This window comes from Calypte anna, chromosome 9 (assembly GCF_003957555.1).
Source record: "Calypte anna isolate BGI_N300 chromosome 9, bCalAnn1_v1.p, whole genome shotgun sequence".
NCBI classification, from domain to species: Eukaryota; Metazoa; Chordata; class Aves; order Apodiformes; family Trochilidae; genus Calypte; species Calypte anna.
Genome location: NC_044255.1, coordinates 1,140,371 through 1,164,673, shown reverse-complemented (window position 1 = coordinate 1,164,673; position 24,303 = coordinate 1,140,371). Strand labels below are relative to the sequence as shown.

Sequence of the window (24,303 nt, the reverse complement as noted above, 5' to 3'; positions counted from 1 at the left end):
TGAAACTGTAGCCTGAGACACAATTCTTTATTCTCTCTATCTGGCCATAAAAGAGTCCTGTAAAAAGCTGTCTGCCTGTTCCTTTGCTAACAGTCTGCAGTGATGAGACCACACATTTACAAAAAAGGCTCTTTTAATCCTGGTATCCAGGTGTGTTAAGACCAGACTTTGCCTGGCAAGGTGTCATGATCCTTGGTTAAAGAACATTGAAACTCTAGCTTTCCAAGGCTAAGATGAGGAATGGTGCTTCCCTGCTTCTCTAAGTTTTATTAATCAATCTTCCTTCAGGAACTAATTCTGAAGAACAATTTGTGGAAAAAAAAAAAAGAAAGAAAAAACACTGGCAGCAGTTTGGTCTAACAGGGTTGCTGAGGACAGCTGTCATTTTTTCCTACTCGTTGTAGTGTAGTCCCATGTTTAGTTACTGGCAGAACTATAACTAAAACTCGACTGTGGCCTGAAGAAAATGCAATGCAACTTTCTGTCCTCTTGTAGAGACCAGTAATAATCTCCTCTTCCTGCTGCCCTGATTAACACCATCAATAAAGACAATTTCATTATGTGCAGGGTGAGAGACTCAGCAAATCATTCCAGTTGTTTGCCTGCTCACTGGAAAAAGCTTCCACCGCTCTTCAGTTATTGGTGATCTTCTCTAATTAAAAAATGTCCTAGGACAGTGTGACCCTGTTGTTTGACTCTGCATTGCATGCTGCGAGAGACTAAGCTCTTCCTGTGCTGAACTCCACACCCTCATCCCCAAACATAAACCAAAATTGACATTCTGTTTTATTAGAAAGCATTTAGATCCTTAAAAATGAGACCTTCAGCTACGATTGCCTCAGGGTGCCATGGTCTTTCTGGTTGGTATCAGAGTCAGCAGCGTGATACCATGCCTTTCCCTTCATTATTTGCTGAGCCCTTTGCTAAGAGGGAAGCAGGCACTCTCCCCTACTAAAGACTAAATGTCAGGCTCAGCCTTTGTTATAGCAGCCATAATGGGGCCAAGATCTAATTTGCACTCCAGCATGAATTCTTCTCCTTGTATAGAAAGTTTTCAGATACCTGGTCACAGCTGTTGTAACTTCATCATCACTGTTTTGCACCAAAACCCAGAAGAGTTGATTGAGGACTACAGGAAGGAAATTCATAATTACATGGATCTTCTCTATCCGCAGCAAATTCTGTAATAGGTTTAAGAAAGAAAATAAGAGAGGAAGAGAAGATGAGCAATGAAAGCTGATTATGTGCTTTTCTGCTTCAGCCACTGGTTTAACACCAGTAGGAAGACAGGACAACTAAGTGCAGGACTGGTTCCCCACAGTTTTTTTTAAACTCAATGATACACTGGCCAAATTTCAGAAATCCAATTATTCACTATGTCCTGATTAATAATATTAAAAAAAAAAAAAACAAAAACAAAAAAAGGAGAGAAACCACAAGTAATTTTAATATTTCCCTAAGAATACACATGTAAGAACAATAAAAGAACTCAATTACTATTTTTAAGACATGCATTTCCTAGTATTTTCAGGGAAACTCATTCTTTTTATGCAGAGATCTGATAAGCTGAACTTGCCATGGCTCACATACTTATGTTGAAAGCACATTGGTAAAAAGTAATATTAACTCTGTCAACTGATTGGACTGCCATGACATTATTGTCTCTTCTTAAGGGAGATTTTGAGCTGTTAAAAAAACCCAAACCAAAAATCCTCCTTTGAATCCTCCATCTAGTTTTAACAGTTACTAAATAATTCTGGCATTTCTTCGAAGGTAATAACGATTTATAAATAATGAAAATTCTCTGGGGAAAATTCCTTATTCCTTGGTTATACCTCCAAGTTGGTCCCTTGTTGCATAGAACGCTGTCTCTATTTTCAAATAAAATTACTGAAATGTTTTTAAAAGGTAGACTAAGACCAGCAAATAAATAGCAGTGCAATTCTGGTAGTTTAGGGAACTGAGCTAGTATTCCTAAACATTCTCCAGTATGCTCAATGGCTTCCTAAAATTGATAATTGAGGGCTGAGGCTTGACACAGGCTGGGTTATTAAAGCTGATGGGGCAGATGCAGCCATGTTCTTAATGAGAAGGAATGAGAGAGATCTCTGTGACCACTCAACTAAGTCTAATTGGAGTTGTCATGGACCCATTACCTTTTGGTAAGTCTATGCCATGGTTAGAATTGTGCTGTGATGGATCAGCTGAGAGAAAGCCCTAAATAAAAGTTGATAGCACAGCTTGTGCTGCAGGTTACTTTACCTTACAAGAATTGATAAAGTTTGAGGTAGGAGGCTGGGATAGATCCTTTTCCCTTTCTTGGCACTGATAGAAAAAGTTATTCAGGTATGGATCCTAAAATGATAAACATTCACATTAATGTATGTTATAGAAAGGATTAGATTTCAGCTCCTTAGCTTCATTACAGCCATCACCTGTGATACCAAACATCACACTTGGTTCCAACCACCTCAGATGGCAAGACACAGATAGACAGGGCAACTTATCTAGCCTAACCCATTGGTCAGCACAGCTTGCAATATAAACCTTATTTCTAGGTGGTTTTCCTGCACTTTTAGGGTTGTGAGCAAGTTTTTTCCTCAAAGTCTAAGGGATTTCAACAGCCAGATTGTTTTTTCCTTTCTGGTGTTCACAATTTATTTTCTTGCTGTTGAAACTGGTATTCCACTATTTTTCTGTTGGTACAATCTTAAGTATTTCATATTTTTTGCCTGAAGTGTGTGTCCCATCGTTGTCATCCTGCCCTTCTACATTAGAATAACCTTTATACATCAGAGGAACAAATTTACACAAGATTTTAAAACACGTTTTAGACATTCCTTGACATATTTCATCTGTAAGCAGGTAACAGAGCTAAGAAGAAATTCAGCTTACCTGAGTATTTACTGTTGATACAACAAGAGTAGAGACTTTGAAAAGTGGTTTTCCACTATCTACCCATTTTACATCACAGCCAAGCTGCTATAAAAGCAAACAAAAGAATTATTTTTTTCATTCATTTCCTTTTTATTCAAGTCTCCATCAACTTTTCATTGCATAGCTTTGCACATGCACGTGCATGAACCGTGCTGGCTGCTGCTGTGCTTTCACAAGTGCAGAATTATTGCAATACAAAACCACTTCTCAGCACAAGGCCATGAATGCTGTCATTCAAGGGACCAGATCACTGCCCCACTCTGTCCTAATGACAACAGTCAAACAAACACAGGAACACAGAAATAATCTATGCTGCACAAAATCAGTGGGGAAATATGTGATCACACCATGAAATTGGAGGATAAATCATGATTATGAATCACATCTGCCAGAGAATCAATGTCATACGTCTGTATTTGTAAAAAGAGTTCTTTTTGACCACTCTCATCCATGTTTTGGAGGAGTTAGGTATAATATAGTACAAATACACTGTTATAAAACACACTTTTTCCATCTACACCAGTGAATCAGCAAGACTCTCAGTCCAGTGGTACAGATATTAGTTTATATACTCAATCATATGCACACTAATATGGTAAAGCCCATACCCTATTTATCATTTGCACTTGTAAGTCATTGGCATTTGTAAGTGCAAATGCAAATGTGACCTCATGCAAAGCCTCAGCAAATAAATGTGAATAATATCAAAGTATGAATTAATACCTTTCCACTGGCTGGTTCTTGAAGGCTCAAGTAATTGGGAGGCAGGCTGCTTGCCACTGGCACATTGTGTTCTTGGGAAGCTAACTGGGCATCTTTCAACAAAGGAAGCCATGCATATCCCACTGTGCACAAGAACAGATCAGTGTGATCCTTGGGAAAAACATGCTTCTCAAGTTCAAAGGAAGACAACAATACCCAGCCAGAAATTCTGCAATCCTTATTTGAATGTATATAATTTATACTTATAATTGAAAGTAATTCTACTACAGGTACCTGGTGTTTCCAGAGCCTCTTTCTTTTTGGCATTAGCTTTTGCATTTATGTCACAGGTGACATGATAAAATGAAAACAGAATGTGGTGTTTCTTATGAAGTTGAGTGGGAAGTTCAATTTTCACCTGAAACGTAAAACGTTACACCTCACTTTAGTTTAAAAATCCATTAAACCAGGCATCAGAGATGGTGTAAATCAGTGACATCTCTCTCTACACAGCAGTCTAAGCACAGCCTGCCTCTATGGGCTCATCTGCAGAGGTAAGAGATGCTCTCTTAAAGAAATTGTTTAGGGTAATCATCTACCATTTTTACTTAAAGCTGTTTTTCTCTCTGTCTTGTTGATGAATATTTGCATTTAAGATGAAAGAGCATAAGATGAAAGAGAACACAACTAAAGAGTGATGAACCTTTCTTAGAAGTGATCACCTGCACTCTAACAGCCATGACCATTCTCATATTTTCAGTATGACCAATCCAAAATCTAAGATGGCACCATTGCTACTGCTTCATCACCATTTCATGGCAAAGACTAAATAATAAAGGCTGGCATAAAGTAAACTTTTATTTATGATTTCTGCTCAGTCCTAAATCAACTATAACGTAGTCCATGAATCCCTATGAAGTCTGAGGTATTATTAACCTATTGGAATAAAAATACAAACTAATCAAAACATTTTATCATAGGAACTAACAAAAAACACACCCTGCTCTTGCAAGCAATGATAAAAGTTTATCCAAGCTAAACCTATGCTTAAAGGAAGGTTTGAAAACTGTTGATAAATGATTCAAGTGTTGCATCAGTGTATCCATAAGAATCTAATGCCATAAACATAGATAAGAAATGGGCATTCAGACCATGGAGACAAAGAAAACTTTCTGGATAAAACACGACATTCTTCTAAAGACTGCAGTACTAGGAACAGTTAGGGCACACATCTCTTCCAACCAAATCAGTTGTTTAGATGTGAATTTAGCTTTGTTAAAGGTGAGAGTAAGCTGTCCAGAGCTGATGGCTCACTGGCATCACATAAAGGACATTTGCAGATGTGTTAAAACACCAAACACTGCTCCCATAGGAGTAGTGGGGGTTTCAAGATCTCTGAGGATGTAATGCTTTAGGTTCTGCCTCAGTTCCTGAACATGTAGCTTAAAATTGACACTTCAACATGTAGCTGTACCTTAACTGCTGGTCTTGCCCCTGCCATTTTATTATAGTAAATATTAACTGAAAAAGGAAGTTTTTTCAAGACCCAGACACAGTTGGAAAAACACTGGCTATGTGCTATGCTGTTTGCCAGCTTTATGGCTACACATAAAGCAGTAATGAGAAACCCAGAATTAAACACATGATATTCACAGGCCACCAAACACAGTAGTTACTGACAGTGTGAAATTAAGTTCACTTGCAGAAACCCTGGGGAATTAATCCTTGGTGTTGATGCGAGGTGAAGATGCATGTGCAACTAATGCTGGGCAAGCATCAACATATGGACTCTTCTGTAACTGCATTCTCAAAAGCATCAGCTAAATGACTTGCTGCAGCCACTATACATCACTGTCCATGCTCTTCAGACCACTGGAGTAACAAAAATGCCCCAATGCAGATCTTGCACCTCAGAGAGGGTTTGTTCTGACATTTGGCTCCACCCTTCACTGTAACATTTACTGCTTCCGTTACAGTCAGGATGCAGCTGTACTCTTAATGTAATCCAGATGTGCATTTTAGACAGCTAGACTGCTCCTAATCAGTTCTACAGCATCTTAACTGTACTCAGAACAGTTTACAACAGGAAGGATTCACTGAGTTGATTTAAGAATAAAAACCAAAACAGGAGACTGCATGTATATCTACATAGCACGAGCCCATCCAGAAACACAAGCAATGGTAACAGAAGTATTCTTTATACATATTTTTCTCTCTCATTGGCAAGTACATGGGGTTGGCAGACAGGTAATTAAAGAAAAAGCAGACTGACCTCATCATAGAAATCAGGATTCTGGGAATGATGTAGCACAGCGGTGTAGGCTGCCGTTGTAAATAATGCTCCACCTGGCTTCCCATAAATACACTGACAGAAGTAACATGCTTTAATTACATTGGGAAATTCTGCTGATGATGCTACTACTCTTGGTATATCTAATATCCATGTACATTAAAAACAGTATCATGAAAGATTGATAATTACTTTGATCAAATATTAAAACCAGCGTTTTAAGTGCTCAAACTTGCAATTTTTTAGATGCACTTCCAGGAAAAGTCCATTGATTCTGTGAAAATGAGCCTATACACTGCTAAGCAGTGCTGACTCCTTAAGACTTCTTTCTTGCTGGTATCTATTTCAGAGTTCTCTGCAAAAAGCTTAACAAAAGCTATTTTCCTTTTCTGCAGTACCACATACAACACAATGCTTTTACTGACTTGTCAGTGTTACAAAAGCTACACCAGTTAATAACCTCCTTGCTTGTAGAGTTCAGCCTGGAGGCTTTTGATTACTGAGTGATGGCAACTTTACTGCTGGGGAAACCACAGTACAACACTGTGCAACAACCCTTGGTCAGCAGCAAATTTAAGTCCAAGGGTCTTTTAATTTTATGCCCCACTCTTTTCAATCCTGATGTCAGGGAGAAACGTAGGGTAAATAATAAATTCTAGAATAAGCAAGTTGTACTGGCAAAAAATGGTTAACTTCTCTAATCTTTCCCCTCCAACACTGAGAAAGCCAGAACTGCAAAATGGCACTTTGAGCTGGAATCATTATTAAAAGCTGGGATCAAACAGAACCACAGTGCAAATGCAAAAGGATGCATGACAACATTCACTCTTTAATTGTCCCAGGTTAGTATATCTCTGATTGCTGAGTTTTATAAGTAATGCCCTCAGAAACAGTTCTCTGAATATATTCTTGCTGGGGCTCACCTTTAGTGGCTTTGATCCTTCTTCATCAGAGCTTTTAAATTCAATGCACACTGTTATATTCCGTGCCTGAAAAGACAGAAATGTGTTGAAGCCTGGATCAGATGTAGGGTACCCATATAAACACAGGCAAACTATAAGGGCTGAAATAAGCTCTCTCCAAAATGTAAGGGAAACAGGCAGATGGTGCATGAACATTTAAAAAGCCTTTAAGTCACAGTGATATCACTATAAATACCATTTCCAAGAATGGGCAAAACTCAAGCCAGGACTCAAACTGACTGTGCAGAAGTGACCAGCACTTACCTGTGTCTTTTATGAATTTTCAATCACCACAAAAACACAACTAGTGTTCAAGTTTCATTTAAGGATTACAAATATTATCCATATGAATTTTATCTGCAAACATCCTTTCATGAAAATACAGCCCTCCTGAAAACTGAGACAAAGCTACTACCATATTCTCTCTCACTGAATCACTGATACAAGTTAAAATTAATCCACAGACTTATTTCACTAAAATTGTACCAGCGTTTAATGACTGCAAAACCAGAAAATGATCAAAAGCCAAGTCAGTGACTTGCATCACCTCTTCCCTCTCCTTTATGATGAGTACTCTTTCATTTCAATGAGAGCTCACGCAGTATATTACTACCCAATGTTGGTCTGAAGGGCTCACATACTGTACCTTGTTGAAGTACTTTTGGCTATCATATTTGAGGTGCTTTGGATAGATGTATATTTGGTTCTTGTATACTCTGTAAGGTCGAGAATATTTTGTTGATTCCTGTACAAACTCCTCAACCTCCACCGTGGGTTGATGCTCCTTTATGTCATTAAATGGCTTGATTGGTATAAAAGATGAAGTTACACAGTCTGCAAGAGAACAGAAAAGAAAAGCATCACATAGTTTGTTTTTACAGTCTTACTACTAAGAATAAATAATATTGAGATGGTACAAGTAAAATCCTGCCTTAACTTGCAAAGAACAAATGATGCAGTAGGTCAAATGAGATGCAATAGGTCAAATCCTGCATTAAATTACATCCATGCTACCTCAGAACAATTACAATACATCATTCTTAAATGTTTTAACTACTTGAGGTAAACAGTAAAGCACTGAAAAACCTCTTCTGACATACACAGTGTCTGATGGCAATTGATGGCACCATTGGTATATGGACAGTTTCAACAGAATACTCTGAAGCGATGCTGTTTCTCATTCATTTTACAGCTCTACATCTCATTTCAATTTCTCAATTATTTAATCACATGGCAAATGAAACGAAGAAACAAGTAGTGCAGAACTACATTAAATATATGATTCAATTGGGATAACTGAAATCAGGTCAAGAAACAGAAGATGAAAATAAGCACTTTGCCACCCAGACAGAGACAAATTAAAAATGGAGAGAGTATGCTCTGTCTTCCTGTGTCATTAAATCAGTGAGACATTTAACTTCAGCATGGAGAACTTAAGGGCTGTTTGCACAAAAGCATCTGAAAAGGGTCACCAGCTTAGGGATGTCCCAAGCTATTTCTGGGAAAAGTAAACTGAAGGTCCTGCCTACAAATGAATTCCTTAAACCCTAGCATAACTCACAGGAAAAAAACTAACAGTTTATAGTTAGGAAGCTGAGATACATTGGTTATATCCCTTGTATACTCTATGGACCATTTTAGTTCCTTCCAAATGAGCAGAAAAGGAAACTGCCAGGTTCAGGACAGTGCAGGTCCTTTGCTGCCCAAGCAGGTAGAGGAGAAGGGGCTCTATACCTACTATAGCAGAGTTGTTTCTCTGCTTTTCTTCCAATAGACACTGAAAACTTTCTCCCCTGACTGCCACTCACCAAAATATGAGCACTGACTGACACACACACCCAGACAACAGACCTGGTCCTGAATTAAGCTGGAGAGACCCATATATGACAAATGTTGTCTTTCTCTGTCAAAATGAGCAGCATTAAAAGAGAACAGCTAAATTAAATAACTTGCATTTGTCAGCCAGAAACAAGTACTGTCAGCTGTAGAGAAGGTTTATTCCCTCAAGTGCCAGTAAGCATTCCCCATAGATGATCATGCAAATTCCTCCACTGGTCAGTGAAGATATTTGGGGTCACATAGAAAATATTTAAGATTTGCTCTTCTGCTACTAACACACCCAGTGCCTGGGAGACTCTGCTCACTGCTCATGGCCCGTGAAGCACAGATGGGCAGCTTTCTGTTTGGGCAAATCTTGGGCAACCCATCTTAAAACATGAGGATGTGTTACGTCTTATGATCTAGTCCGCTGCCCCTCAAACTTTACTTATAAGCATTCTGATAGCAGCCATTTTGAACACTATTGGTTTTAATTAGAGAAAGTTGGGGATCAACCCCGGGATAGGAACGCCGTGCTTCCCAGGCCTCCCACGCTCTGCATTTCCAGCAGCCCGTAGAAAATCCACAGGGAAACAGAAATAGCATTGAACTGAACACAGAAAGGGGAGTAAGCAATACCAGTAGCTCAAACTGAAGAGCAAGGATATCCTGTGGGGTGTGAGAAGAGGCAAAAGCTGCCAGGGGGATGAAGGCCCTGAAGCCGACTGCGAGGGCACGGTCCCTCTGTGCTGCCCTCCCACCTCAGGGACACGACCCCCCAGTTGCCTGCCAGCTGCCTGGCTCTTGGCTACGAGCCACTGCCCCATGCTGCCCTCCTCAAGAGTGGAGCCTCCCAGTTGGAGGGATTACTGGGTATTTTAAGGGGAATAGCAGGGGATGTAGCAGCAGCAGAACCTGCCACCCTATTGCCAGCCTCAGGGCCCCAACCCTCCCGCACAAAGAAAACGAAGCAGGGACCACACAGCTCTGCTGGATCTGCAGGAGCCTTTTTCTCTCTTCCCCATTGCTAGAGCTATGCCAGCCTGGCTTCCTCCCTGCAGCAGGAAAAGCAGCAGTTTTGTTTCAGGTTATAGACTGTCAGGCAACATATCCTGATGCACTACCAGCTCCAGCTCTCACAGCTGTAACAAAGTCTCACAAGAACAAAGATCTAATTCTGTCGCTAACACAAACTGATGGCAATGTGAGGGCTGGTGTTGGGCCCTAGAGACACAATTGTACTGCCAAATCCTTGACAAGATCTTTGACCAACTTCCTTTTCAGTGGCTTTTACTGAATCCTACAGCTTGGAAGTTTTTCTGGTAAAGTAATTAAAATATTTTTCAGCCTTAGGTAGCTTAAGACAAATTTTACCCAAACTAAAAGGCATGTTTAAGCTGCTACTCTTTAGAGTAAGGGAATTTTCACTGACTTTTAAGAAGAATTGGGCACCTTGCTAGCAGAGAACCTTTAAAGCCAGACACAGTGCACACTGAATCAGGAAACAGTACAAGGTGCAAGCTGCTCTGTCTGGACCATTTTGTCTACTCCAAGCTATCATTTAGTTTCAATTTAAAAAAAAATTCTTTTTGAAACACTAGAAAAACTATTTTTTAAATCTAATACCACAGGAAGATGATATAAAGATACGTGATGACAGACTTCAGAAGGATTCAGTGGTCCTGAGCTTTTTGTGACAACAGGTCAGAGAAATGTGGCCCTTGAAATAGAAGATTTTAGAAGAGATAAAACTATCCAGTTAGAAGAATCTATCCTAGCAGTTGTGGCACTGATGCCAGAGTGGCCTCAGAACGAAGTCTTTCATGAAGCCTGTGTTCTTGAAACAATTCACCAAGGATATGAGCATCACAGCCCATCAACAGTGCAAGGCCATTAACCTCAACCTACAGAGGTCCATTCAGGTCTCTGACCTAATCCCTTAGAGACCTAAAAGTAATCCTTGGAGTTCCAGCACATGTGGATTCACCATGTTGTGTTTTGTATTGCTGGCCAGGTATAGGATGAAACAAAGAATGATGCAATTAAATGAACAACAACAATGAAGAACAGTCCCCTGTATACATTTTCCTATACAAGAATGGACACTCCTACCAGAACTACGTGGAGGCAGCAATTATGGCTGGAAAGGTTACAACAAGGTCCTACTTAATTATAATAGTTAATTATAAAGTGGAATCATACTTGGATGTTCCAAAGGAACACAATCAACTGCAATCTCCAAGCAGCCAGGTATAGTCTGTATTTTGCTTATCTTTTCTGCTCTGCAATGAGAGAAATGAAAACATTTTAGAAAATTAGAAAAAGGGAGATGAGAACCACGACAGTAATGAATCTAAAATTAAAAACAGACACTGATTTATGATATAAATACATATTAAACACATTTAACATACACCTGTTGCCTATTAAACTCAAACCAAATGCAACAGCAGGAAAGAAATGTGGTTCAGGTTTGGTTTGGTTTTTTTTTTCCCCTTTGGTTTCTTGGCCTCATTTATGACTTAGTTTTGCAAGCAATATTCAGGCATCCTTTGTAGAAAGTGAAGAAACTGATAAACCAAACCTTATGAGAAATAACTTAGCCATCTTTTCTTCCTAAAATCTGAATCAAATGTTCTCTAAGTTCAGTGACCACTGAGGCAAGAGGATTTCACACCATTAGGACTTCTACAAATGTCATGCTGAAAAGTGACCAAGATATATTCCTTGTGCCCAAGCAATTGGAAAAGTGCCAAAATCATGATGCTAAATTACTTCTATCTAGGAAATCTACTAGAAAGGAAGTCAGCAGTGGTGACTCCAGTAAGAGCAGTGAGAACTTCCATAAAGTTTCCTGACCAGGAACAGTAGGATGGCACACAAAGATTATGGGCTCAATCCAATCCCATAAAATTTACATCCAGTCCTGCTATCATCTGATTTTATATAAATGGAACAGGAGAACTTAATTAGATTAATTCATTTCTGGGCACATTTAGAGTAGAAAGGGTGGGAAGAAATTAATGGTTCAATTCTCATGTCACTTGTCCAATATAAACAAAGCCTCTTCTCTAGAATTAACCTGATTTACACCTGGGTGGAAACTATCCAGCCAAACACCTATCCACTAATTTACACACAGTCAAACATTTGGAGAAGTTTTTTCCTCCCAATGTCCACCCTGCAGTTTGTCATGGAGACTGAAACAAACAAAAGCAAGGAGTGAGGAAACCATTAAAGAAGGCTGCTTTAACAAAAGTTCTCTCTTTTTTGTTTAGAATTCTTTTTTCTCACACATCATTTTCTCTTATTGGTTACTTCACCTGCATCTCCCCTGATGGAAGCTAATATAAGCAATTACTATTTTTAGGTTATAACAACATTTATTAATGTACTGAATGATATTTCAGTTTTCCTGGAAAGTCTGACCTAAAGCCCTCTTTGGCAGGTAAAAGGCTAATGTGAAAAACACTAATTTATTATGGCCACTGCAGCACGCTATGTTAAATTTATTCTGCATAGAATTAATAAAGCTTTTATTACTCCTCAAATCAAATTAAAAACTGTTCCTTACCTTCTGTATTCTGCTATTAGCTTAATCAAATCTTCCATGGAGATCTTATTACTTTCTTGCCTGAATAAAGGTGAGAATCGGGATTCTCTATCAACATTTCCCTGATTATCTTTAAACACTGGTCTATAAAGAAAAAAGAAAATCACATTTAGAAACACATATTGAACATTTGAAATTGCCATGTACTCTTTTAACAAGTCTATGATGTGATTCTTAAACAAATGCAAGTGCTCCTAGCAGAGCTTCACACAAGAAAGCTCTTTCGAGCTGTATATGTGCAGGAGTGTGAGCAAGTTCACTTCACCACCATGAAAATAAAAAAAAAGGATATACAGTGACAGCTGGAATGTTACCTATCAGCTGTCATGTGCACAGGAAAACATGCCCAGGTATTTCCATTCCTACTCATTGACACTTGCAGGATTTAATTAAGACAACCCAGTGCCCATTGTATATCCCCCAAGGGTCTCACACTGGCAGGACTGGGTAATGTAACAGCTCTCTAAATTAATGAATCCTGGATTCAACTGTTGTATGCAAAAACATTGCTTTAAAACGTACAATATTCTTGACACTAAGTGCTGCTCTGTGAATCATTTGGCCAATCTTACTTCCTTAATTTACTTCTCTGTTCCACTGCCAGTAAGAAGAACTGATGCGAGCACAAATTGCTGCCAGGCAAAAAATAATGGAGTAAACATTTGGAAGAGGATCCCAAGAACCAGTGCATAAATGCACCATGTCTTAATTTAATGAACTGAGAGAAACACCACTATTTCATTTCTTTGTAGCTGTAGAGAATGTCCTCTATCAGATTTTTCCCTCCAATTGTGAGAGGAAATAAGGTTCACACAAACAGACAATGTCAAAAATCTTGTTATTACAGAGAAATCAGACCTAATTCCTGGCAGCCACCACTTACTTTACAAATCCTATTAACAACTGTCAGAAAAATAAAAATGATTTAATAATTATTACAATATTGGTCACAGTATACTATTTCTTGGACTCAGCACTGCTTCCTTCTCCAGTCTAACAGAGAGGACTGAAACACAAAGCAATTTTTCACTGCATTGCTGGGCTCTGCAAGGTGATGCCGAGCAAACCCAGGCTCTGCTGGAGCTTATCAAGCAATTCCAGTGCAGTCTGACACCAAGCAGACCACTGCTCAGCATAGCAGGGGGTAGGGGCACTTTCCAAGGCAGTGCTGGGGATGTTCATGGTGTAAAAGAAAAAAGGGTCAGGTCTGTGCTGGCAGAAGCTCTCTGTGGGTCACTGGCACTGTGCACTGAACACTTCCTCCTGGCCACTCTGGTTTGGAGTCAGAAAAGCTTTACAGAGTCCTCCTGCCCACAACCACTCCTCTCCAGCACCAGTTCTCTCTGGTCATTTCAGACCTAGTATTACTACTGCATAAATTTATTTCTCTAATAAGTGGCCACAAGTGGCTATCATAAGATCTCCATCTGCTCATCAGCTCAGCAGCACATGCCAGCCTAATTAACACATCCAGGACAAAATCAAAGGCATGAAACCAGGTATCTGCAATACAAAGCAGCTAAGTGCTCTTCTCCCTCCAGCTTACACACAATACTCCATTTATATAAAGCAGTTGTCACTACAAGATGAATTTAGATTTCCACTGAAAACCAGATAACCCTTCTTAAGACAGGCAGGTTCATGCACTCAGGGAAGACTTAGATGGCTTTCTGCTGGTATGACTGTTCTGGTGTCTGCATTCCTGCAGGTCATTCAAGCTGAAGAATTGTCAGAGAAGCAAGTAATACATGTATTATGTCTGAAATTAAGTGATCACAATCCCATGTTCTGCTTGATCCTTTCAGGCTGCTGTGTGCAGGTGGAGTGAGAGTGCTTTTTGTCACAGTGAGCACAGGGAATGCATTTGAGAACGACACCTGCCACACCCAAGAAAAATAAATATAATTAAACGCCTCTAGGAGCTTCCAGGAGTCTGATGTTTGTCTGACATATTAATAATTCCATACTGCTGGTTACTTATTTACCAGAGAAATTTTAATTCGAAAAATTTCACAGAATTAAAATCCTGAAGATATTCTAAATGTGTTCATTTAGGGGAAAACAAACCAGCAGGCTTCACTAAAGAAACTGAAACATCATCTCAGCATCTAAAGTGCTCCTTTGACTTGACTGTTCTGATGTTGTTAGCCAATAGTCTACAGCCATAAGGAAAACCTACACTGTGCTCATAATTTTACATTGAAAAAAGCTATTTTTTTAAGCAGTGGCTTGCCATTTATGGGAAAACCAATCACCTCCAGGATTAGAGGATCAGTGTGAGATCCCTGTGTAAATCAGTGCAGCCTCACTGCCTTCTGCCACATCAACCTATGCCAGCAGCTGCACAAGCTGCTGAAGGATTCCAATATTAGGCCCTAAAATGTCAGGTTTACAAGGGTGGAGAATGTTTGAGAGAATAGCAGAACATACCAACTATCTCTCTGTGAATGAAGTTTCCTCCTATCTCCAATATGTAGCTCAGGCACATATTTGCAAACTTTTTCAGTTCTGGCAGGAATATGAGAAGGGAAGATGGATTTGACAGGCTGTAATTCTAACAAGAACTGTAATTATACCTGTGAGAGCTTACAGACACCAGATCCCACCAACGCCAGCAAGAAATGAGGGAGGAACCCTGAGTCATGCTTTTGAACGACTCTGACAACCCGGGTGCCACACAAGTTAAATTAAAGAGTTTCAGTCACATGTACAACACTCAGCTGTCAAGATTTTGGCTTGCTGACTGTACATGTGAAAATCCCAGTGAGCCCATCTGTGACTGCTTTAAGGGGGAACAATTTCCACACAAAATGGGGAGTGTCGCTAACGCCAGAATGAAATAACTGGAAAAACACATTTCCTAACAAAGGGTTTGCTATTTATCATAGCCAAACCAGCTTTACCCCTCTAGTGTAATAGCCTCCAGTGGAAATTTCTGTTTTCAAGCTCTGAAAAAAGAAATAAACTACATAGGGTCAAATTACACTTCATTGTTATCAAAGAGAGTCCTGAGCAATGTTAATTCATAAACAGATGTAAATGAGGGCAGAATTTGACTCAGTGAGCTAAATAAACCCAACATCACTGATATTAGCAAGTTCATACACGTGGTGCATTTGGTCAAATATTTTTAAACTATGTTATCTCACATTATGATTTACAATGAAAGAGTTTAAGAGCTGATAAACACATCCAAGTATATTTTCTGTAATGAATTCTACAAATGGGAGGAAAACTTTTCAGTGGTAAGGGCAGTGAAGCAGTCAATTAGGATGCCATCCAAAAATACTGCCTTCTGGAAGTGGGGCATGTCCACAAACTCCAGCTGTGTCCTCTGCCCATGTGCAGGCCAGCTCTGTAATGCACACACAATGAGTCTGCAAAATGATGAACTTGCTGTGCATCTGCTACCATCACAAACACAGATTCATATCTATACTTGGGAAATGCTGTGTTATGCCATTTCCTCTGCCAATCACCATTCTGCACGGGATTCAAAAAAGAAAATCTCAGTGCAAATATTTGCATGCTGCTGGGTGTAGCAGAAGCAGGTCCTGTGCTCCACTTTGATGAGCAACAGCTAAGCAGAGAAATCCACCTACAGAAATGCTTCTGCTCACCTCGCTGTGGTGACTGGAAGCTGCTGCTATCATGTGCCATGCTACTACAAGTCAAAAAACTCAGACGTAGGTTTAAATCTGGTGGAGAACTATTTATTAGTCAAGCCTGATGTGGTCTGTAGTCAAGATTTTATTCCTCACTCCAGATTAATGTGAGTAATGTAATAATGCCACTTATTACAGAAATAAATTTATGCAGTAATAATACTAGGTCTGAGATGACCAAAGAGTTGCCAACTGGTATTTCAATAAAAAAGTATCTGAAACAGCATATAACTGAAGGGAGAGAAAATCTTTGGAAAAGCCCCATTTTCTCTGTGCACCTTGGCTTGAGAGGTATTTAAGGTACTATTCACCTCAGAGGAAGAGAAGCAAAGGTGCACTGAGGATGCTGAGAGTGGAGCACACACAGTGCTCAGCATCTGCACCCCAGGACAGCACAGCACAGCCCACCCCTTGCTTCTGCCTACACCTTGGCAAAGGGAAATGTGCTTCTTTCAAAACAAGCAGAAAACGTGTCTGTATTTTTCTTTTCTTTTTGACAGGAAACACCAAGATGTGCAGAAATATGCTTCAGCCTTCCCCAAGTCCATGAGTGACTGACTAGCCAGAGCCTCAATTAATTAAAGATATCTACAGTAATGACTGAGTTGCAGGACATATTCATGATGGTACCACCACAGAACACAGGCAGGACAGAGTTAATAAAAAAGCTTCAAGTCAGTCTGATGCCAAGCCTACATGTCTTGCTATTGTATGGTCCATTACACACTAAAAGTAGCTCTGTCAACCCAAGAGACAACCATCAATGCAATTTTGATGAATGGTCCTTTGGCTGCACAGAAGTAGTAAATATTGAATATCCTTGAGCTTGCAATGACAGATCAGAACACATTATCAGCCTTCCTCTTGAGCATGCAAGTACTTCTGTTCCTACTAGCTATTGACAAAAATGGGTGTCCATAAAAAATAAATGAACACTTAAAATGGCTGTGTCTAACTGTGTGTTTTCCCCTTTGCCATCTAAGCACCATATTCTAAAATCATAATCTGCCCCCTACAAGGGTCAGGGGAAACTCCATACCCTCCACACCAGAATCCCACAGCCACCTGGCTCTCCCTTATGGTCATGGGCATTGCCACAACGTGCTACTCATTTCTCCTTCCTCCCTACAGCTTCAGACAGCTCTCCTCATGGCCTGCCATGGTCAGAACAGAAGCCACAGAGAAGGAATACTTACACTTGCCAAGCAGCAGTTTTGCTTTCTACAGGGAATATAAAATGTTAGACTCCCAGAAAGAAGGGAATAGGGTCAGAGGGACACACAGGAGGCTCTCAGCCAGGGAGCTCTCTCATCTCAGGGCAGCAGTAAGCTCAGGAAATTGCAGAAGACTGACAAGAAAAAACTGGAGAAGACAGAGAAAGGAATTGTATGGGAACTCAAAGGGAAAACAAAAGTAAGAAATCTGTGTATGGTCTTGTGAGTTAATTTGGTAGCAGGGGGTCAAAGAGGCACAGGAGTGCCTCAGTCTTGAGGGTGCAATCGGTCAGAAATTACCCAGGAGGAGAGAGAAAGGACAAAAACCCATTACTGCCACTGCACTGATCTGCAAGAAAACCCAACTGACCTCACAAACACTAAATAACAGCTCTCTGTAACCTAAAGAACACTAAAAATGCACAAGTACCTTAAGAATAATCCTTACCATCATCCCCAAGGCACTGTTTCAGTGGCACCATAACCTGCCTAAAACCTGACAGGCATCATAACCTAACAGAGCTTCAGACTTGTTCACCTATAACTGAGGTGGCCATTGCAAATGTATTTCAGACCATAATTATCTTTGTAGAAAATTCTTGTGAGAACTCTGACTTTGAAACCTCTCTGGTATTATTTAGCACCAAATTAATGGTGTAGCTCATGATAAATCAATATTCCAATGGCCACCTTTGCTACAACCTGGCAACTTCACTATATACCTGAAGAGAGGATTCCACCATGGTAACACTTAAGGAGAAAGTAACTGATGTTCAGCTGTGTGAAAAATAGGGCAATGAAATAATAAAGCTGCAGGATCTCCTGAGGTCCTGGACCACACAGAAAGCTTTGCTTAGCTTCAGGATAAAAGGATACAAAAGCCTAAGAGCAGAATAAGCTATAATGTATTTATAAATCATAAAAACAATTAATCCATACCTCACCGACCAAGCAAATGGCATACGGTATTTCCCCAGCTTGCTGCAGAACTGTTTGTTAGATTTTAACACTTTCTGTGCACACTACAAAAAAGAAAATATTATGTAATCAGTATGGTGATAACATCTGAAATGCAGCACAGACTACATCTAAGTACTCCTCTGCTGAAGAGGTTAAAGTGTCCCTAAGACAATTTAGCAAAGATGTCACAGATGAACAGGATGCTGCTGATGAATTAACCCCCTTCTCCATCCCTTCAGTCACAGTTATTATTCCACTTTTCTGTAATAAACCCAATGCAGATGCAGTGCTTGCTCTCGGGGAGAAACTGGGGCTTACCCCAGCTTTGCTCCTATACAAAGTGCTCATACACAAACTACAATTTCTAAAATATTGCTCGAAGAGGATTTCACTTGCTAGGACACAGCCAGTGTAAGAATGAACCACATGGATCTGTATGGTGCAGTCAATATGGTACTTCAGTCACTCAGTGGAGCTTGGATATTTATTTTCTTAGGCATGGGCCTCCTTTGAGCTTGTCCTGTTCAGCAGCCACACAGTGGTGATGAGACTTGTGAGCACAACTTGCAATACCTTCAGCTTCTAACAGGCTAAAGCTGACAAAACCCAAACTAATATTCCAGTTACATTACCTTAAAAGAATCAGGATTCTTAATGTAAGGTTCAGCACTGCTGGCAATGTTTCCTGTAAGCACCTTTTCTATTTTTGCCACTAATACGATCTCGGAATGTGGATTACTTATGGAGAAAAGGGCCTGTGGATAAGAGTAAACACTTAAAGAGGAGAAATTAAATACTGTCAGTGCTCTCTGTTGATAGAAACAGAAACAAACCCAAGTCAGTATGATTATTGGTCGTTACTATCTCTACATATTCAGTACAGCCAGCTTGAAAATAAAATCTTTGTGCCTATGCTGAGGTAAGCTTGAGCACGTGCAGCTGAACTGTGCCTCTTGGACAGTACTTAAATACTGACCTAATTCAGTCACAGCTCAGGGGAATGATGGAGAAGAGAAGGTAAGAGAACCATAAAATCATCATGGCTGGAAAGGATATTCAAGACCATCAAGTCCTACCTTCAGTCATAATGTATGGGGTTTTGGGGAAATGCTTACAGCAACAGCAAAAACGTGGAAGTACTTTAATGATTACTGCAATACTAAGGTGTGACTTCAAGCTGTGATTTTGGCTGGTTTGGGAGAGATCAGAACATGAGCCAAAGACGACCGGAAATATGGTTGGTTTCTCTGAATAATAGACAATAACTCTTTTAGTTTGGTGTGTAAATGGTTTTAAAGTCTACAGAGAGCCCAGTAATCAAGCATCTGGATACAAGAGTACCACTGACACACACAAAAGAGTATTCCTGAAAACAAAACCCACTGGTAGTAGATATAAATTCTTTGACAAAAATGTATATTACTATTGAAGTACAATAAGTCACACGTGCAATACCTGTTTTGGGTATTTCAGCCACTCTTCTGGGAACCCCTTGACCTGTGGTTCTTCCATTTCGTTTGAGTCTGTATTTTCACCAGTGCCATTTTCTAATGAAAAGGAGGAACGTGAAATCATCTGTCTAACGAGTGGGTGGTTCAAATCCACGTGAAAATCAGCAGAGATCTTCTTGCCATCCCTGACATCATACAATGCCACGCTCACAAAGAAAGGCTCTACCTGGAGAAAACACCAGAAAGATAATATAATGGTAATTGAGAGCAAAGGGGCAAATCCTATCTTTTAATACATTCCTGCAGCTAGAAAAAGAAGGCAAACAAATATTATTTACAACTTATGAGATTCATTAAAAAAAATCCACTCACACATTCCCCCCCTGCCAAACTTAATTTCCAGCCATGTGAAATTAAGCTTTAAAAGCCAGGAGCTTTTAAAGGGAGTTTGTTAACAATGACACAGAACTGATAATTAACTTAGAAACCTGAAGAATAAAAACCAAATGTATTTGCAGAAATAATTATTAGAATAAATGAACCCTGCCCCAGAGAACCATGTTGCAGGATTTTAAAAACGTAGATTAAGACTCATTATAAAAGAAAGAAGAATGAGGGTGGGCTTTCCAGGGATCATCAGAAAAGTGGCACAAAGATGACAAAGGTTAAGTGGATGAAAAATGTTTACTGGCACAAACACAAATGCATGGGTGTTTGATTCTCTGGGAAACACATGTTCCATTTTGTTACAAAACTAAGAGCATTCAAACTGCTCTCACAGTAACTCCTTATCCTATCACATAGCACCAGGGAATTAATTCCTATGAGAGTAAGTAACCTCTAAAGAGCCTCCATAGTTCTGATGACATAAATCAGTCTCATAATTGAAATAACACTTTCTGAGCTGTCCAGAAATGAGAACCTTAAAATTTTGGAGATAAGGAAGAACACATGGCAGATACAATACTCTATGCTATTTTAGCTTCTGTAGTGAATTATCACATGCCCTTGGTAGAGTTATCATGACTTCATTTCACAGTTATTCCACTCTGCCAAAAAAAATGGATTACATCATGCTGAATATGCACTCACTGTAAAAAAAATAAAGAAAAATAACAAAAAATAACATGTAATACATGAGCGTTGAGTTGCCAGGACAGTAATTCCTCAAATCTTTGCTGCTTCAGAGGAGAACTAAACAAAAGCTATGGACTGACAGTTACATCTCACTTTTCCCTGCCCTTTCTTCCTAAAGCAAAAGCAAGCAAGATTGTCTCGTTTGTCCAACAACCAGTTTCAAAAGATTTATTGAAATGTAATCAATTTCACTAGTCAATCCAAAGGGATGGACAGAGGAAGACTAAATGCAGTTTGTGTGCATGGCACAGCTTTCCTTTTACCTTCGCCCTACAAAGTAACAAAGGAACAGAAAGAGAGCAAAGAGAAAGAAAAAAGAAAAAAAAAATGCAGGGAAATAAGTACAGCTCACATTGGTTGAAGGATCATTTTCATTTTCAGTAACACAGGCCTGGAGATTCAAACTGAGGGATTTGCAAGTTATCAGGATCCTTTTTGCAGGTTTTCCTTCAAATGGCTTGATCACCGAGTTTGTCCCTGGAAACTCCTTTTTCTGAGGATTCATTGACTGAAATAAATTGAGAGATTTGTTATACATGGGAAAAACAAGGCATTCCAAAGCTAAGCAAGCTTTTAGAGATCTTAATCACCTGAAACCTCAAAAAGTCACTGCTGATATCTATCACTACCATAGTAAATGAGTGCTATTCCTAATTTATACTTTAGGAAGGAAAGCAAAAAGATTGCCCGAGGACAATAATGCCAGAAGTAAGTTTCCTACACCCAAGTAAGGTTCCTATAATTTTAGAAACACTTTTTTTCTCTTCTTTGCTCACTGCTTCTGAAACTCTAGCTTTTAATTTCCTCATCTAGTTTAATCAGCCTCATATTTTCAAACTGTAACATCACATTTTAGGATTATATTTCAGACCTTCCCCTCCCTTATCCATCACCACTATTTCAGTTTGCTTAATGTTTTTAATAATGGTGCTATAGTTGATTGACAACGAGTTCAAGATTGAATAGGTATGGATTTCAATTTTACTTAACTCTTCTTTTTAACTAAAGTTTCCAGTTAAATCACCCACAAATGTGCATTCAGTGCAAAGAACTTTCTTTGAATCACAAACTCTGTCACTAAATTATCAGCAAGCTGCACTTGCTAAACAAGAAATGCAACCTGCACTTCCTAAATTTCCAGCTACACTTTTAATTCCCACAGACAGCATTGTGTATCTTCAGCTGCACCTTCTCACTACTTTTTGGATCTATTCATGCTTTTGCAGTCAAATTCAGTGTAAAGGAATAGGAACACTGAAGAAATATAAACAACAGAAACACTGTTGTAATATTTCCAGTCCAAGAGAAGGTTCTGGTAGTGCAGAATTTTCAGTGTGCTTTAATCATTCCAAGCTTAGCTAGAGTGACTAGATGACCCCCATAGGTCATGTCCATCTTCAACCATTCTTTGATCAGATATGGGTAGAGCCCATTCATAAATCTCTGCAGACCAGCTTCCCCCACCCTTCAGAGCTGAAGTCTTGGGTATACTCAGTTGCTTGTTGGACTCCAGGCCACTTTGGTGGCTTAGCTAACCCAATTAGCTCACACCACCTGTATTTTAAAACTATTAAGAACTTGAAAAAACCCAACCAAAATCACTTACTGCTATATCAGGATCCAGAGAGAAAAGATTCAGTCGCTCGGTATTTCGAGAGGCTTTCACTGTTTCTTCTGTTTCTGTTATGTACTGTGGTGACAGATAATAAATTACTTTTCTGCACAAGGACAGAAATCCATAGGCTTCTAAATCAATGATCAATGTTTCTCTTGTACCAACACTTCTCAGATCTGCAGTAGTTATTCCAAAGAACTTTAAAGCACTCTTAGAAGCTTATGGACTAGCAAAGCAGGAATTTTCAGGCTATAATGCACTTTTAGAGGAACCCCCAAATAGATCAATTAAGTAATTCACGTTCAACTATGTTACTACACAATCCTACATCTGACAAAGATGTCAGAACAGTGGATGAGTGGACTAAAATCACATCAGGAATTCCCAAGATGAGGAAAAAAACAAACAGCCACACAGAAAACCACTTGAGCATCTCTTGGCAGGCATTTTTCATCTAGGTAGCACTTTCTACTAAGCTTGTAAATATAAATATAACATCCATTACTTTTGCGAAGTCTGGGTGCAAGGTGTTCTCTGAAGAATCAGTCTCCTCTTGAGAGCAATCATAATTCATTGCAACTTCTGCAGGGTCTTGAAAAGATAAAAAAAAGCAGATATTTTTATTATACTTGGTATTACCACTGTATTACAAGAAAATCTATCCTCACGCTATTTGTTTTTATTGCCTTTAGCATCTATAGAATAACAAATGGAAGAGAAACTCTGTCCTCCTCAGCCTCATCTCCCATTGGTACTTATTGTAGCTTAAATTTCCAAAACAAGAGGTCTACTTTTCTCAGTGAAACACCTGACATCTCCAGGCCACCAGACACCTTCCTTTGCTCTCTTGGTTCCTCCTGACATAACCTTTCTTGGTTATGGCAACTGAAAGATTTAGGACTCCCAGTAAAGGGAGTCTCCAGCGAAACAGGCAGGACCTTACCTGCTCTTTGGGAAGTGATGTGGTCTGGGGTCTATGAACTGCAAACCTATGGATCTATAGCAGCACTATTTAGCAACCACTCTGCTTTACTTACCTCCCCTGGCACTGCTCTGCTTTCACCAGGTAATTCAGCCCAATATGAAATAAATCATTAGAGATATTCAGGGCTCTTCTGCCAAGAAAGCATCACGCCTTTTGACAAGTAAATTCCAGAGCACATTCCTGTTGTTGTTATCTGTTTTTACCAGTATAGACCTTTGTTTTCTTTTAGCCTTATGTCTTTAACCTTTTATGTACATATTTCTACCTGTTTCATTAATATCCCTTACAGGTGGGATTTTCAAAAGTACTTCTCTAATCCTGAGGTGCAAGTCTCCTGTGTCTATAAATTATGAAAATAATCTTTGGCTATATGAAGATTATTCTCTCCCTCCAAAATCAGAATTTGTTATAAACACCAGACCAAGTCTGCAATTAGCTCTGAACTTCCCCAAGATTCAGATGTACGTGGGCAGCTTTGACTCAGCTCAGAGCACAAACAGTTCAAATCTATAAAAAGGTTTCAAGCATTTCCAGTCTTAGAATTACTCCTGGGGTTCATCCAAACTGAACATGGATTTATTATGTGGAGAAATGAGTTACTGTCACATGAGAAGTGCAGTGTAGCAGAGATCCAAGTCCTTCTTCCACAGTGAAAGCACATTAATGCTCAAACTCATAAAAACAAGAAATCAAAATCAATAAGCTTCCAGGAAAAGAGCAATATACCACAACTGGGATTCTTTCTTTATTTTTTTAATTATCAGCTCCAGATTTTTAAAGAAAACAAAGCAATGGAAAAAGAACTGATCTAATTTCTCTCCAGCACAAAACTCCAGCCTTCAGACTCCAGAAACAGTAGAACATAAATTAGTAGCAAATTCATTGAAAGAGAGGACTATGTTTTGAAAAGAGCAGCTTCTGCAAAGCAGAGCCATGTTCCTCTTGCTGACTTTG

The 24,303-nt window shown here is 39.4% G+C and overlaps 1 protein-coding gene across 3 annotated transcripts in view; it reads right to left on the bottom strand.

Annotated features, from left to right (window-relative positions):
- The window catches only part of DOCK10 (dedicator of cytokinesis 10), a 133,058-nt gene that overhangs the window by 44,138 nt on the left and 64,617 nt on the right, over positions 1 to 24,303 (bottom strand). For all 3 annotated transcript variants that reach the window (XM_030455934.1, XM_030455932.1, XM_030455933.1), the window contains exons 9-24: positions 22,870 to 22,955; positions 22,356 to 22,439; positions 21,102 to 21,257; positions 19,617 to 19,838; positions 18,794 to 18,916; positions 18,141 to 18,223; positions 12,284 to 12,406; positions 10,912 to 10,991; positions 7,538 to 7,725; positions 6,853 to 6,918; positions 5,912 to 6,004; positions 3,934 to 4,057; positions 3,661 to 3,782; positions 2,896 to 2,982; positions 2,263 to 2,355; positions 1,063 to 1,181 (exon numbers count right to left, since the gene is read on the bottom strand). In XM_030455934.1, the coding sequence (XP_030311794.1) occupies positions 1,063 to 1,181; positions 2,263 to 2,355; positions 2,896 to 2,982; positions 3,661 to 3,782; positions 3,934 to 4,057; positions 5,912 to 6,004; positions 6,853 to 6,918; positions 7,538 to 7,725; positions 10,912 to 10,991; positions 12,284 to 12,406; positions 18,141 to 18,223; positions 18,794 to 18,916; positions 19,617 to 19,838; positions 21,102 to 21,257; positions 22,356 to 22,439; positions 22,870 to 22,955 (1,849 nt within the window). The remainder of the gene's footprint in view (positions 1 to 1,062; positions 1,182 to 2,262; positions 2,356 to 2,895; positions 2,983 to 3,660; positions 3,783 to 3,933; positions 4,058 to 5,911; positions 6,005 to 6,852; positions 6,919 to 7,537; positions 7,726 to 10,911; positions 10,992 to 12,283; positions 12,407 to 18,140; positions 18,224 to 18,793; positions 18,917 to 19,616; positions 19,839 to 21,101; positions 21,258 to 22,355; positions 22,440 to 22,869; positions 22,956 to 24,303) is intronic.